The sequence below is a fragment of the Balaenoptera acutorostrata genome, chromosome 5, assembly GCF_949987535.1.
Source record: "Balaenoptera acutorostrata chromosome 5, mBalAcu1.1, whole genome shotgun sequence".
NCBI lineage: Eukaryota > Metazoa > Chordata > Mammalia > Artiodactyla > Balaenopteridae > Balaenoptera > Balaenoptera acutorostrata.
The window spans coordinates 3,313,018-3,327,004 of record NC_080068.1 but is presented as its reverse complement, the minus strand read 5'-3'; the positions used below and the strand labels follow the sequence as shown (position 1 = coordinate 3,327,004).

The window sequence follows — 13,987 nt, the reverse complement described above, 5'->3', positions numbered from 1 at the left end:
TCAGGTAATGGGAAGAACCTCTCTGTTTATTTTTCTCTGAAACATTCTGAATTATAAAACATAAGATTCTTGGGTATTATCTGAGTGTCAATTTGCTCATCACTTCCTAGAAGATATTTCTGTCAAGTTCTATAACTTTATTAAACTGAACTTGAGTCAGAGAATGTGACATGACAAAACACCTTTCAAAGAAATCCCCCCCCCCCGCCCGTTACGTTATAGTCCCACGACTTAACAACAGCAGCCCTTACATGGCTTCAAGTAAAGCCCTGAATTGGTCACAGAGAGAAAATGGACGATCAGTGCCCTGAGGGCCACAGTCTCAGCACCTGCTCTGGGTTAAACGTCCTTGGACCCCGTTTTTATTCTTCTACCTCCGTAGGGGCCAAGCCCCCTCCACGTCCTCGGAACCGAGGATTTAAGCAACCTGAGCCAGTCCACCCACTTCTGGGCGGCCGAGGGCGCCTTCAGGACGTGGACACATGTGGATGGCTGGCCAGTTTTTATTGAAAACCTTCAGTCTCACATCTGCGCAGAGAACAGGAACCTGATTACCACTCAGCGTCCCCCAACACTTCCCCAGCCTACAAAGTCATCCAGGATACTAAACACTAAATGCTCAGCACCCGGGCTCTCCCGACAGCAGTCACAGAGACAGACAGACAGAAGCTCCCGTGGCGGCAGAGCCGGCTCTGCCTGTGGTTGGTCTGCAGTCCCTGGGGGAGCCTGGCCCCCTCGCCCTCTCTCCGCTCATCCCCACTACAGACGTCACCTCCTCCAGGAAGCCCCCAGGCTGTCCCGTGCCTCCCTGCCCCCCTCCCCCCTGCTGTGGGCTCTGCTTTCACTGCTTATGTCTTTAATCACCTGTTGGAGTTCAGCCTCCTGAAGGACAGGGGCCATGACTCCTCTCTGGCTGTTGACAAGCGTCCTTTGTCTTTGATGTCCTGCCGCTCAGCGCGGGTTTGTTTATATCTGCCCTACTCGGGAGTCAGTGGGCTCACTTCATCTGAAAGATCGCAGCCATTCTTCCTTCATATGCTGTTTCTCTTTCCCGCCTTCTGTAGGCGCGATAGAACCTCCTCACTCAAGCCTCCAGGTCTCTTACTTGCTCTTCTGTGTTTTTTCAGGTACCTCTGTCTCTGAGCTGCAGTCAAAGCGGTAGTTCTGCATCTGGTCACTTTCACAAACTCTCATCCTCTCTGGCTGTATGTAATCTGCTCTGCTCTTTCACCTACCCCCGAGTTTTAATTTCTATGACTGCATTTTTCCATTTTAGCATCTCTCTTCGCTTCTTTTACAAATCTAAATAGTCGTGTATCATAACAGACGGTCTTTTTAAAGATTCCAATTCCTTCTTTTCTCACCATAAGCTTTTTAAACGTACCACCCAACAGTTACTCTAGACTGAGGAGGGCTAACGTCCCTGCCTGTACTGCCCACTCTCCCTCACCCTGACCACGAGCCCACCGTGTTGGAGTCGTTTTGTTTTATGTGCTCTATGCGTCTCTCGGAAACAGGCTCCACGTCAGTCGCTAAAGACTTCGGAGTTGTGATAAGGTGGAGGAGAGCGAATCAATCATTCTGGACCACGGGCGCTGTTGAGGGGTCCTGGGAGGTGAGGGCTTGGGGAAGTCTACAGGCATCGTGAGGGCGTCGGGACCTGGGGCAGCGGGAGCGGGGAGGGTCGGCTGGGGGGGCGGGGTCCAGAGGAAACACCTGACCTTCTGTGTGTCTGTGCCTGCAGACTTGTGGACACAGGGCGCAGCCTCGGGGACGCCTTAAATGTCGGGAGGGCCACGTGCTGAGGAAGGAAAGAGTTTAAAGTCGAGGAGAGGCGCTCAAGGTCAAAAAGGGTCATCAGAACAAAGTGATGGGAGGATGTGCATGACGCCAAAATACAACGTAAGAAGGCAGGTACACAGATTTTTCTGCAGAGAATGGCACAGACGTCCAAATATTTCGCATGTAATGAAAAACACTGGGGAAAACATCAAGATTAGCCATGCGCCTGATATTTACAAGATGCAAGAGCAATGATGCCTTTGAGACGTATAATAAGCATTTTATTCTCCTTTAGGTGAAGAAAAAGAACACAAAGGGCCCCAGGCGGCATGTCCCGACACAGACCTCTTCCCCTTTATGCCTTCAAGGCAGACTCTCCGCCACACCTCTCTCCTTTAGAAGGAGGGTCACACTCGGGGCACAGCTGCACCTGCAGGAACACGCGCTCCTCTGCCCAGCGCAGGGGGACCGCGCAGCGTGTCTGGGCACCGGGCCAGGCGCTGCACGGAGAGACGCCCGCAGGCCTGGTGGAAGAAAGACACTGGAGGCACAACCAAGCACCGCGTGCCAAGGGCCTGGGGCGGCTTCAGAGAAGCGGCAACGTTGGGACGGGGCCTGCAAAAGGCACTGGGGCTGCTTCCACAGCGCCTGCGGCAGAGGGAGCGACGCACGTGGCAAGGAGGTGAGAGGGAGGGCGGGCCGTTAGCGGCTGGCGCACGGTGTGACCGAGCCGCACGGGAGAGCAGGGCTGCGTGTGTGCGTGTGTATCTGAAACACATACGGGGGGCAGTTCCAGCCAAGGAGCCTGGATTTCACTCTGCAAAGAGACAGGCCCCTGGGAGAGCAGAAGAGGAACCGACAGACTCCACGTTTGAGAAGGAGCCCTCCGTGGCCATGTGTGCAAGGCTGCAAGGCGGAGGGCAGCGTAGGAGGGGAGGGGTCACCAAGATCTCAGACTGGGGTCGGCGATACCCGGAGATGGGTAGTTTTTTCAGATATTTTTAAAACCCCCATCTGCAGTAAGAAACGCCTTTTAGGGCTTCCCTGGTGGCGCAGTGGTTGAGAATCTGCCTGCGAATGCAGGGGACACGGGTTCGAGCCCTGCTCTGGGAAGATCCCACATGCCGCGGAGCAACTGGGCCCGTGAGCCACAACTACTGAGCCTGCGCGTCTGGAGCCTGTGCTCTGCAACAAGAAAGGCCGTGGCAGTGAGAGGCCCGCGCACCGCGATGAAGAGTGGCCCCCGCTTGCCTCAACTGCAGAAAGCCCTCGCACAGAAATGAAGACCCAACACAGCCATAAATGGATAAATAAATAAATAAATAAAAGAACGTGAATTTCTTTAAAAAAAAAAAAAAAGAAACGCGTTTTAACGCCGTAACCCAGGGTGCACGCTGGTACAGGTGCATCCACACGCACAGCCCCCAAGAGCCAGACGGAGCCGAAGGCCCGCGCCCCGCTGCGCACGCCCCCCGCACCGGGACGGGTTCCGTCTCGCCAGCAGCAGGTCTGCCCGGCACGGGCGCCTGTCTGCTCCTCAGCACTACGGACCTCAGGCCGCTGCTGACTCCGCGCCACGCCCGTGCTGCCCGCGTCGCTAAAGCGATGCCCGTCGGTCGCGGTGACTCGCTGTCCTTGCGTCGGCTCCCTGGCTGACGGTGCTGCACGGGCAATCGGGCGCTCGCGGCGCGCGTCCCACCAAGCCGCCGGCGAAGCTGCTCCGCTGCGCTGCAGATTTCCGCGTATGTCTGCAGCCAGTCTGCTGCTACTCTTAAAATGAAACGAGAGAGGCTGCCATATCCAAGCGGTACCTCGTTTCACAGAGTATTCGGAAGACGCCCGAAGGCCTGGAACACAGTTTTTGTTAAAAGAAACACTAACACATGACGTTAATTTTGGTCTCGATGACCCGACCCTACAGAGCTGGAGCGGCCAGGCCACGCCTCGTGAGGCCACCAGCGGAGGGAAAGCGGCCGCCGGGAGCGCTGAGTGAATGGGTCCCGCTGCTGTCCCACCACCCGCAGCGGGAGCGTCTTGCGAAACTCATTTACAAAGCGCGTGCACGGGTGTCACTGTAACAGCTACCGTCTGTCGGGCGTTCGGTAACGTGCCGCACGCTGTGTTCGGCACTGGATGTGCATTATCGCACGGTCTTCAAGCAGACCTCTAACTGCCGTCATTTTCTAGAAAACGAAACTGATGCTGAGACGATTAAGGAATCCTGCGCCAGGCCACGAAGCCACGAGGGGTGAGCCACGGGTCAATCTCAGGTGTGTCTGCCTTTAGAAGCCAAACTCTTAACTGCTGGGTTACGTTTTATCTGTTCCTCTAAACACATTTTTCTGAGGCTTAGCGAAGCCAAGGGATTTACCTGACGACCAGCGAACAAGTGGCAGCACCAAGGCATCAGTGTCAAGTCGGTCTCCTCTACCACCTCCACTGCCCCGTAACTTAATGCCTGCCCCGGCCCCCATCAGCAGTACCCACAGGCGGACAAGACACATGAGAAAAGAAGAAGAGAGAAAAAGCTCCTTGACAGTCACAGGTGCAGAGTGAAGCTGGCTCTCTCACCCTCTCTCTCCCACCTCACCATTTAAAGCCAAAAGGAAAACAGAAGAAAGAATTCGCATTTAGATGCGGCAGGAAAAGAATGAAACTAAATATGACTTCAGCCTAATTGAAGGCAGCTGTATAATCTACATGTTAGAAGGCAAAGAGACAGTTCCAATGACAGAACAGAGGTGGTATGTGGATTAAACAAGAACACGTGTTTAAATATTTAAAGACCATCAGAATCTTACCACGTGGAAGCCAGTAATAAAAATCAAAATGAGTGAAATAAAGTTGATACATCTTTCTTTCATAAGAGACTAGGGTAAGGAAATGCACAAAAAGAAATTCTTAGTCTTGGAAGCTCCAGATGCAATGCCTCAGTGAGAGAAGACACTCCGCAAGCTGGTCCACCAAGGTTACAAAAGTACGCATTTACGTAAGACAGATTTTACAATCCAATTGTGCACAGGCCTAGAGAACAGATCAATAATGTAAATCAATTGCTTTTAAACAGTTACTAAAAATCCTTCTCTACAAACAATTATGAATCTCAAAGCTGGATGAAGTCTGGCATGAACACTAGAAATTATTAACGTCCGAAAAACAGGTTTTCAGAAGCAAATTACGGTAAAGCAATGTATCCCGAGCCCCTCTTCCTCAGCAAGCTGTTATTTCAGCCCTAACTCTGCTCATGTACTTGTTCTTGGGCCTTTGCGTCTTCCTCTGATAACACACTCTAGAATTTAAATAATTACTAGGCTTTAGGGAGCAGTAAATTCAATATAACGACCCCCCCAAACCTCCTAATTTACTTTTCCACAAATATTCATCAATGGCAATTTTTATTTAAACTCTGCCACAGAGCAGGGCCCCAGTCTGAGAAGGAGTTTAAATGGAACGCTTACTTCAAAAGCCAAATCCATTAAGAAGAACGTGCCAAAGTGACACGAGAACTCCACTAATGCTAATCAGACACATCCTGAATGCAGTACACCTCTGAACATCGTTTATGCCCCTTCACAGTTTCCTCTTAACACCCAGGCCGGCTGCACAGGGCGTGTCCCCACAATCTGACACCATACAGGTTTTTATGGTCAGCAACTTTCCATCTCTCAGGCTGACTGCATAGTCTACAGAGGTGAGAACAGCTGCAGTGTGAAAACACTACTTCTGCAAGGAAGAGAAAATGAGAGATGACACGTCTTTAAGAGTACAAACAGAGGAAACATGGTTTTGTTTTCCTAAATATGAGAATTAGAGAGCTAGATGGTCACGATGAAAACCTAATACACAAACCTCTGAACTTGTCAGCCTATGGAAGACATAAAAAGTGTGGTGTATGGTTTTGCAGATAATAAGGGCAAGACGGGCTACCAGTCGATAGATGCGTGTCCACAGTGGGGCGGGCACTAAACGTATGCATGGCCCTAGAACCACTGAGCCTCCACGCGTGGTTCGGCCGACCCCGAAAGAGCGTCGTCCAAGGAGGGCATCTCCTTTCTCCGAGGTCACCGACGTGCGGGCCTCTGAGGTGACAGGCAAGGACACAGTGCTCGTGACAACTATGAAGACAGACTATTAACGGCACTGCTTCCTTCCAGCGCCAGCCTGGGGAGGGTGGCGGCCAAGCACAAAGCAGGGCGGGTCAGGATCGTGGTACCAACGCCCACACCAGGCGGGCCCCCAGCCTCAGGCCGCCCTCTCCCCATCTCCCTCCCTCCCTGTTCAGGGGGGTGAGTGCATCTGCTTCACACCGGGCTTTTCCTCCCATTTCACACCAACACCTCCAGCCTGCTTGGCCTGTGCCTGCTGGACGTTTGGTCTTCGCAGACGAGAAGCTCAAGGTCAAAGGCAGTACCCACTGCCTTCTGTCCAGCCTCCAAAAGGATTTGTTGGGCGAGGAGACAGGTAACTAGCCAAGTTCCAATTTTCCTAATGCGATGAGGACTTTCCCTATTGCCCAAGATACAGTATGTTTCCAACGCAAAACAGCTATTTTTGCACATCTGTCCAAGAGCAGCTCAACTGAAAGCAGGCCTGTCAGATCGACATCATTCCCATCGCTGCTCAGCTCCTGTCACGCTGCAGAGAGTGGAGAAGCGCTTAGCAGCAGACACAAGACAGTCTTCCAGAAAGACTTGTTAATCTCTGTACAGTCATTCTCATGCAGCCATCAAAGTGAACTTAATGACAAATCAGTTAAAATAAATTACTTCTAGGATCTTGCAAGGAGCGGCTAAAAGGCAAATCATATGTGACATCTTTTTGGTCCTCCCCGTGAAGGCACACCACTGTCACCATCTGTGCTGACTGTTCTGTCTGCCCCACCCACCCGCCCCCAGATCCACCCTTTGCTCGGGGGGCTTGGGAGGTGACCTCCGTGGGCCCTGGGACCGCGTCTGCGTCAGCTGCGACCTTGCTCTGTGGCTTCCGGCTGGGCTCAGCCAGCGGGGGGCACCACGAGGGCTCAGAGGCTGCAGGAGAGAGAGGTGGGGTCCCCGGCCCTGCCGTGCTCCTGCAGCCAGGCAGCCCCCCTTCCTCCCCCACTGCTGCCCGCCCGGTGTGCTCACAGCCTCCAGCTGCCGCTAACTCCCGGCTGGCTCACCAGCCCCGCGGGTCCCTGCAACCCTGCCGGCAGCTCCAGCGACAATCCCTCGATCGCACCCGTGGCCAAGCACACCCCTGGCCGCCCCCCGGCCCGGGCAGCAGCCCGAGGCGCCGGCTGGCATCACTCGCCTGCACTGTGTGGGCCAGGTCGGCCGCCAGGCACTGCTTCAGCTTCTCATCGCTGCTGGTCCCGTGAAGCACCAGGTCCGGCATGTACGTGGGGCAGTAACCCGCCAGGAGGGAGCGGCCAAAGTTTCTCACGTTCGGGCTGCTGATGCTCTGAGACCTAAGGTGACACCGGCCGTCAGAACCCACGTGAAAACGCGCTGCCTTCTGGCACTGCCGCTGGAACAAAGCCCCGGGGACCCAGGTGAGAAGAACGGATTCGGGGCGGTTCGAATCACAAATCCTCCAGGAGGTGGAGGGGAAGTCCGTGTGCGTGGTGAGGGGGTCTTGGCCGAGTCTGGCTTGAGGAACTCGGCACACCTGCTCAGAGCGCAGCCAGGACGGCGGAAGGACAGAAGGAATCTCTAGGTACCGCTTCACGGACCAAGCGTCAACGGACGGAGCCTCAGGAAGAGGGGCTCTTCCTGAGCGCGTCAAGCTGCTCTGACCGGCAGGCGGGAGAGACCCGAGGATGTCACCCACCACCTCGCAGGCTGCGTGTCCGCGGCCACAGATCTGCCGCGGGGACGACGGAAGACGACACCCCCGCTCCCACCGCCACCGCGCCCCTCAGCGTCCCCCAGTGTCCCCGGGGCTGCAAAGGCACCGCCAGCTCCTGGCTCAGAGCTGCGCTGAGGAAGGGCAGGCCGGCCTGGGGGCACTAACGCTCGGAGAGAAGAACCGTGCCCCGCGGCAGCCCACAGCAGCGGTGCCGGTGGGTGCCGGCTGGACCGACAGCACCTCCCCGGCCTGTCCCCTCCCCGCCCCCCGCCACGCCGGCCTTACCTGGGCAGCGGCAGCTCCACCTCTGGCGACCCTTCGGGCTGGTCAGGCTCACTGTCACCGTCACTGCCGGGGCCCAGGTCCGGCGAGGCCGGCGCACACGCGTCGTCGTCACTGTCGCCGAGGGCGCTGTCCGAGCTCTCGTTCCGGGGGAGGCCTCCTTCCCCCCTGAAGCCGGCGGCCGCGCACCCGCTCCGCGCAGGCCCGTCCGCGTGCTCCCCGCCCCGACCCCACGGCTTCCCCGGCGCGCGCGCGGGGTCGGCAGGTGCGCGCCGGGCGGCAGGTGCGCCGGGCGACTCCGCAGCCTCCTGGGCGGCCCCGGTCCTGACGCCGCGGGCCCCCGCAGATGCCTCGGGGGCCTGGGAGCACCTCGGAGCCCGCCGGTCCCGGGCCTCCCGGGCCGCCTCGGGCCCGGCCGGGGGTCGGCGCGCTGGCTCCGCACACCTGCAGGCCCGCAGCCGCTCCTCCATCGCTTTGGTGCGACTTTCAAAGTCCGAGTCCGGAGACACTGAGCTCCCGATGTGGAAGGTGACCTTCTCCCAGGGTGGCCTGTCCCAGGGACGCCCCTCAGGGCAGGGCCTGGCCGCCGAGCGCTCGGGCCGCTTCTTGGGCATCTCCCCTCCCGGCTCCTCCCCGCCGGCCGGCCCCACGCACGCACCTGCGCCGCTGGGGAGTCTGGCGGGGCCGCCGCGGGGCGCCTCCTTCGTACTCTCGTCGTCCCCGCACGACGCGCCCCGAGGTCTCCGGATGCTGTGGGCCGCGGCGCTCTGCTCCGGGCCCCGGCCTCCTTGTCCGGCGAGTTGGGGACGGAGGTCTCCGGTGTCAGCGTGCGGCCCCTCGGCCGCCTTCGCGGGCAGGCTGGGCGGCAGGAGGGCGGGCTCGCTCCTGACCGTGACCACCACGTACTCGGACTCCTCCACCTCGCCCCTCTCCAGGGCTGTGGTGATGCTGCCGCCGGGCAGCGCCCGCTCGCCCGGCCCCCAGCTCCCGCCCCACGTCAGCTGGTTCTCCTGCAGCTCCGAGCACCGCAGGAAGTAGGTCAGCACGTAGAGTATGCGCTGCACCAGATCCTTCTGCTTCCCCAGCACCACCGTGCGCGTCAGTCGCACCGGAGAGCCGATGGCCCCGTAAAGGTCGCCTAGAGGCAAAGCAGACAGAGAGAAAAGTCGTCTGGGTGAGTGTGCCAAGGCTATGTCAGCCCGAACAGGAGAGATACAGGTGACCTATTCCCAGGCCAACATCGCTTCTTCACACGCCTGGCTGAGGCACAAAGGTAATTCCTAGAAGGACCATCTTTCAGTTTTCCTCTGCAACATAACGTCTGCCTGGAAGGCCTGCCAGGATCAGCCCTGTTCTGGGTGCTCAGGTGCAGTGCCCGTGTGTATCGGGTGCAGTGCACAGAGGGTGCAGTGCTGGCGTATACTGGGGGCAGTGCGGTGCCAGTGTACGGAGGGTGCAGTGCTGGTGTATACTGGGGGCAGTGCGGTGCCAGTGCACGGAGGGTGCAGTGCTGGTGTGTACTGGGGGCAGTGCGGTGCCAGTGTACGGAGGGTGCAGTGCTGGTGTGTACTGGGGGCAGTGCGGTGCCAGTGTACGGAGGGTGCAGTGCTGGTGTGTACTGGGGGCAGTGCGGTGCCAGTGCACGGAGGGTGCAGTGCTGGTGTGTACTGGGGGCAGTGCGGTGCCAGTGTACGGAGGGTGCAGTGCTGGTGTGTACTGGGGGCAGTGCGGTGCCAGTGCACGGAGGGTGCAGTGCTGGTGTGTACTGGGGGCAGTGCGGTGCCAGTGTACGGAGGGTGCAGTGCTGGTGTGTACTGGGGGCAGTGCGGTGCCAGTGTACGGAGGGTGCAGTGCTGGTGTGTACTGGGGGCAGTGCGGTGCCAGTGCACGGAGGGTGCAGTGCTGGTGTGTACTGGGGGCAGTGCGGTGCCAGTGCACGGAGGGTGCAGTGCTGGTGTGTACTGGGGGCAGTGCGGTGCCAGTGCACGGAGGGTGCAGTGCTGGTGTGTACTGGGGGCAGTGCGGTGCCAGTGCACGGAGGGTGCAGTGCTGGTGTGTACTGGGGGCAGTGCGGTGCCAGTGCACGGAGGGTGCAGTGCTGGTGTGTACTGGGGGCAGTGCGGTGCCAGTGCACGGAGGGTGCAGTGCTGGTGTGTACTGGGGGCAGTGCGGTGCCAGTGTACGGAGGGTGCAGTGCTGGTGTGTACTGGGGGCAGTGCGGTGCCAGTGCACGGAGGGTGCAGTGCTGGTGTATACTGGGGGCAGTGCGGTGCCAGTGTACGGAGGGTGCAGTGCTGGTGTGTACTGGGGGCAGTGCGGTGCCAGTGCACAGAGGGTGCAGTGCTGGTGTGTACTGGGGGCAGTGCGGTGCCAGTGCACGGAGGGTGCAGTGCTGGTGTGTACTGGGGGCAGTGCGGTGCCAGTGTACGGAGGGTGCAGTGCTGGTGTGTACTGGGGGCAGTGCGGTGCCAGTGCACAGAGGGTGCAGTGCTGGTGTATACTGGGGGCAGTGCGGTGCCAGTGTACGGAGGGTGCAGTGCTGGTGTGTACTGGGGGCAGTGCGGTGCCAGTGTACGGAGGGTGCAGTGCTGGTGTATACTGGGGGCAGTGCGGTGCCAGTGCACAGAGGGTGCAGTGCTGGTGTGTACTGGGGGCAGTGCGGTGCCAGTGTACGGAGGGTGCAGTGCTGGTGTGTACTGGGGGCAGTGCGGTGCCAGTGTACGGAGGGTGCAGTGCTGGTGTGTACTGGGGGCAGTGCGGTGCCAGTGCACGGAGGGTGCAGTGCTGGTGTGTACTGGGGGCAGTGCGGTGCCAGTGTACGGAGGGTGCAGTGCTGGTGTGTACTGGGGGCAGTGCGGTGCCAGTGCACGGAGGGTGCAGTGCTGGTGTGTACTGGGGGCAGTGCGGTGCCAGTGCACGGAGGGTGCAGTGCTGGTGTGTACTGGGGGCAGTGCGGTGCCAGTGCACAGAGGGTGCAGTGCTGGTGTATACTGGGGGCAGTGCGGTGCCAGTGTACGGAGGGTGCAGTGCTGGTGTGTACTGGGGGCAGTGCGGTGCCAGTGTACGGAGGGTGCAGTGCTGGTGTATACTGGGGGCAGTGCGGTGCCAGTGCACAGAGGGTGCAGTGCTGGTGTGTACTGGGGGCAGTGCGGTGCCAGTGTACGGAGGGTGCAGTGCTGGTGTGTACTGGGGGCAGTGCGGTGCCAGTGTACGGAGGGTGCAGTGCTGGTGTGTACTGGGGGCAGTGCGGTGCCAGTGCACGGAGGGTGCAGTGCTGGTGTGTACTGGGGGCAGTGCGGTGCCAGTGCACGGAGGGTGCAGTGCTGGTGTATACTGGGGGCAGTGCGGTGCCAGTGCACGGAGGGTGCAGTGCTGGTGTATACTGGGGGCAGTGCGGTGCCAGTGTACGGAGGGTGCAGTGCTGGTGTGTACTGGGGGCAGTGCGGTGCCAGTGCACAGAGGGTGCAGTGCTGGTGTATACTGGGGGCAGTGCGGTGCCAGTGCACGGAGGGTGCAGTGCTGGTGTATACTGGGGGCAGTGCGGTGCCAGTGTACGGAGGGTGCAGTGCTGGTGTGTACTGGGGGCAGTGCGGTGCCAGTGCACGGAGGGTGCAGTGCTGGTGTGTACTGGGGGCAGTGCGGTGCCAGTGTACGGAGGGTGCAGTGCTGGTGTATACTGGGGGCAGTGCAGTGCCAGTGTACGGAGGGTGCAGTGCTGGTGTATACTGGGGGCAGTGCGGTGCCAGTGTACGGAGGGTGCAGTGCTGGTGTATACTGGGGGCAGTGCGGTGCCAGTGTACGGAGGGTGCAGTGCTGGTGTATACTGGGGGCAGTGCAGTGCCAGTGTACGGAGGGTGCAGTGCTGTGTACACAGTCCCTCGAGGTGCTTGCCGGGCCTTTCCAGGCAGCTCAGTGGGCTGGCTGATCCCATCTCCCCAAGGTAAGGCTAAAGCCAGAGCCCTGAATATGCGACCAAACCAAATAATTTATCTTGGAAACTAGAATGGTGAGATCTTTTTGAAGAATCCCAGGACAAAAGGCCCTGGGGTGAAATTCCGGGATCTCTGAACAGAAAGTGCAAGTGAATCAATTCAAAACGCTTAATGAAATGGTCCGCTCAATACACACAGGCACCAAGAAGAATCAATTTGATTAACAAGAAGAAAATCACTTGCTCATGAATAATGAATCTCATTTTTTTTCTATTACTTCACATGAAAACCCTACTGGAGAAAAATGCCCCATAACTTATATCCTGACACGCTGATTAAAAGCCGGCGAATGCAGCACGAGCATCTGGCTTACAGGTGGAAGCAGAAAGGCAGACGTGTCAGGCTCCTCATCACAAGGGTCTGCCCAGTGCCTATGAAAGTTATCACATGTGATAAAACCTGACGGCGACACTGGGTAAGTCGCACCTTCCATATGTTGATAATAGTATTATTGACAGTTACAACAAAAAGCCAACACTGACTGCCTGTGCAAGCACAGTGCTGAGTGTTTTGCATGGATCTGTCTGATTTACATATCTGTATAAGCAACCCTAAGTCAGAAAGCATTGCAGGAATAATCAGAAGGTTGGAATACATCAAAACGTGAAAAGATCCTAAACAAAGGAGAGGAGAGGCATGGTTAGCAGCTATAAATAAGAACTCAGGAAGTTGGACTCCATCTGGCGGGAGGAGGAGAGGCATTTGTTAGACAGGACTAATCACACTGTTAAGGTTTAAGACCGAGGGAAAAGGGACAGCACGCATCACAGGTGCCCCCTCTAGAGAGGGTTTCCAGGGTAAGACTCCTGAGAACAGGTGAAGGGCAGGACAGGAGTGATATCACACAATCCTCTCTATAAAAGGACTAGGTGGGGCTTCCCTGGTGGCGCAGTGGTTGAGAATCTGCCTGCCAAGGCAGGGGACACGGGTTCGAGCCCTGGTCTGGGAAGATCCCACATGCCGTGGAGCAACTAGGCCCGTGAGCCACAACTACTGAGCCTGTGCGTCTGGAGCCTGTGCTCCACAACAAGAGAGGCCGCGATAGTGAGAGGCCCGCGCACCGCGATGAAGAGTGGCCCCTGCTCGCCACAACTAGAGAAAGCCCTCGCACAGAAACGAAGACCCAACACAGCCACAAATAAATTAAAAAAAAAAAAAAAAAGGACTAGGTGAAGGCTTAGTAGAACTTTATCTCTGAGGCTTTTGCAACTGACTGAGAAACCATGCAAGTTGTTTTCAAAAAAACGACTCAGAACTGTAGTCTGATGTCAGCACAAGCACTTCTGTTTGAGAAAACTTTCTCAACTAAGAGCGTTACTGTTACTTCCCGTGATCACATCTGCCCATGGCTGCGGGGTGTCACGGCCACATCAGGAATTCATGACACACTCGTGTTAAGTCAGCCCCAGTGTTAATCAAGAAGACGAGATTTACATACCCAAAATCTGGCAAAAAAGACACTTTGGAAAGTCCACTCAGAATGACAGTTTTTAGCAATGCATTTAACTTTTGGTGTTGTGCATTATAATAACTAAGTCATAAATGGGAAAAAGTAAAAACAAAGAAGGCTATTAAAACACAGTTGACAACAGTTTAACCTGTACGAAGTGGAGAGCTGTGTATGGAAACAGCGCTGCTACTTCAGAGCCGAACTCCACAGGACGCATCACTAAGGTAACAGACTTACTGGACCTTGACCTTGAAGGCAACCTTGGAGTCCAGGACTGATGAAGCTACTAATTTTAGAGTGGATGCCTTTGTTTTGCACGGGTATAATTTTACAAAATGAAGAAGAGCTTGCACGATGATGTGAACAGACCTAACGCTCCGAACTGCACACTTAGAAATGGCTGAGGTGATAAATGTTAGGGTCTGTGGCTTTTTTTTTAACCACGTAATGTCCCGTATCTCATGACCCCGGGCACAGGGAAAGACAGCTTTATAATCTCTGATACGGTGAGGACGCAGTACCAGGGTTAGAATGAGAGTCTAATTAATTAACACGTGCAGAAAGCGCCCAGAACAGCGCTTGGCTCACGGTGGCAGCTTTCACTACTATTACAACACGCTGTTTCCCTAGATTGCCGCGCTTTTCCCCGGTCTGC

General features: G+C 56.9%; 1 protein-coding gene across 6 annotated transcripts in view; it reads right to left on the bottom strand.

The window, feature by feature from the left end:
- FNIP2 (folliculin interacting protein 2) overlaps positions 1-13,987 on the bottom strand; it is a 119,907-nt gene that overhangs the window by 15,575 nt on the left and 90,345 nt on the right. For all 6 annotated transcript variants that reach the window (XM_057547180.1, XM_057547176.1, XM_057547178.1 and 3 more), the window contains 2 exons: positions 7,894-9,028; positions 7,072-7,228 (listed from right to left, as the gene is read on the bottom strand). In XM_057547180.1, coding sequence (XP_057403163.1) covers positions 7,072-7,228; positions 7,894-9,028 — 1,292 coding nt within the window. The remainder of the gene's footprint in view (positions 1-7,071; positions 7,229-7,893; positions 9,029-13,987) is intronic.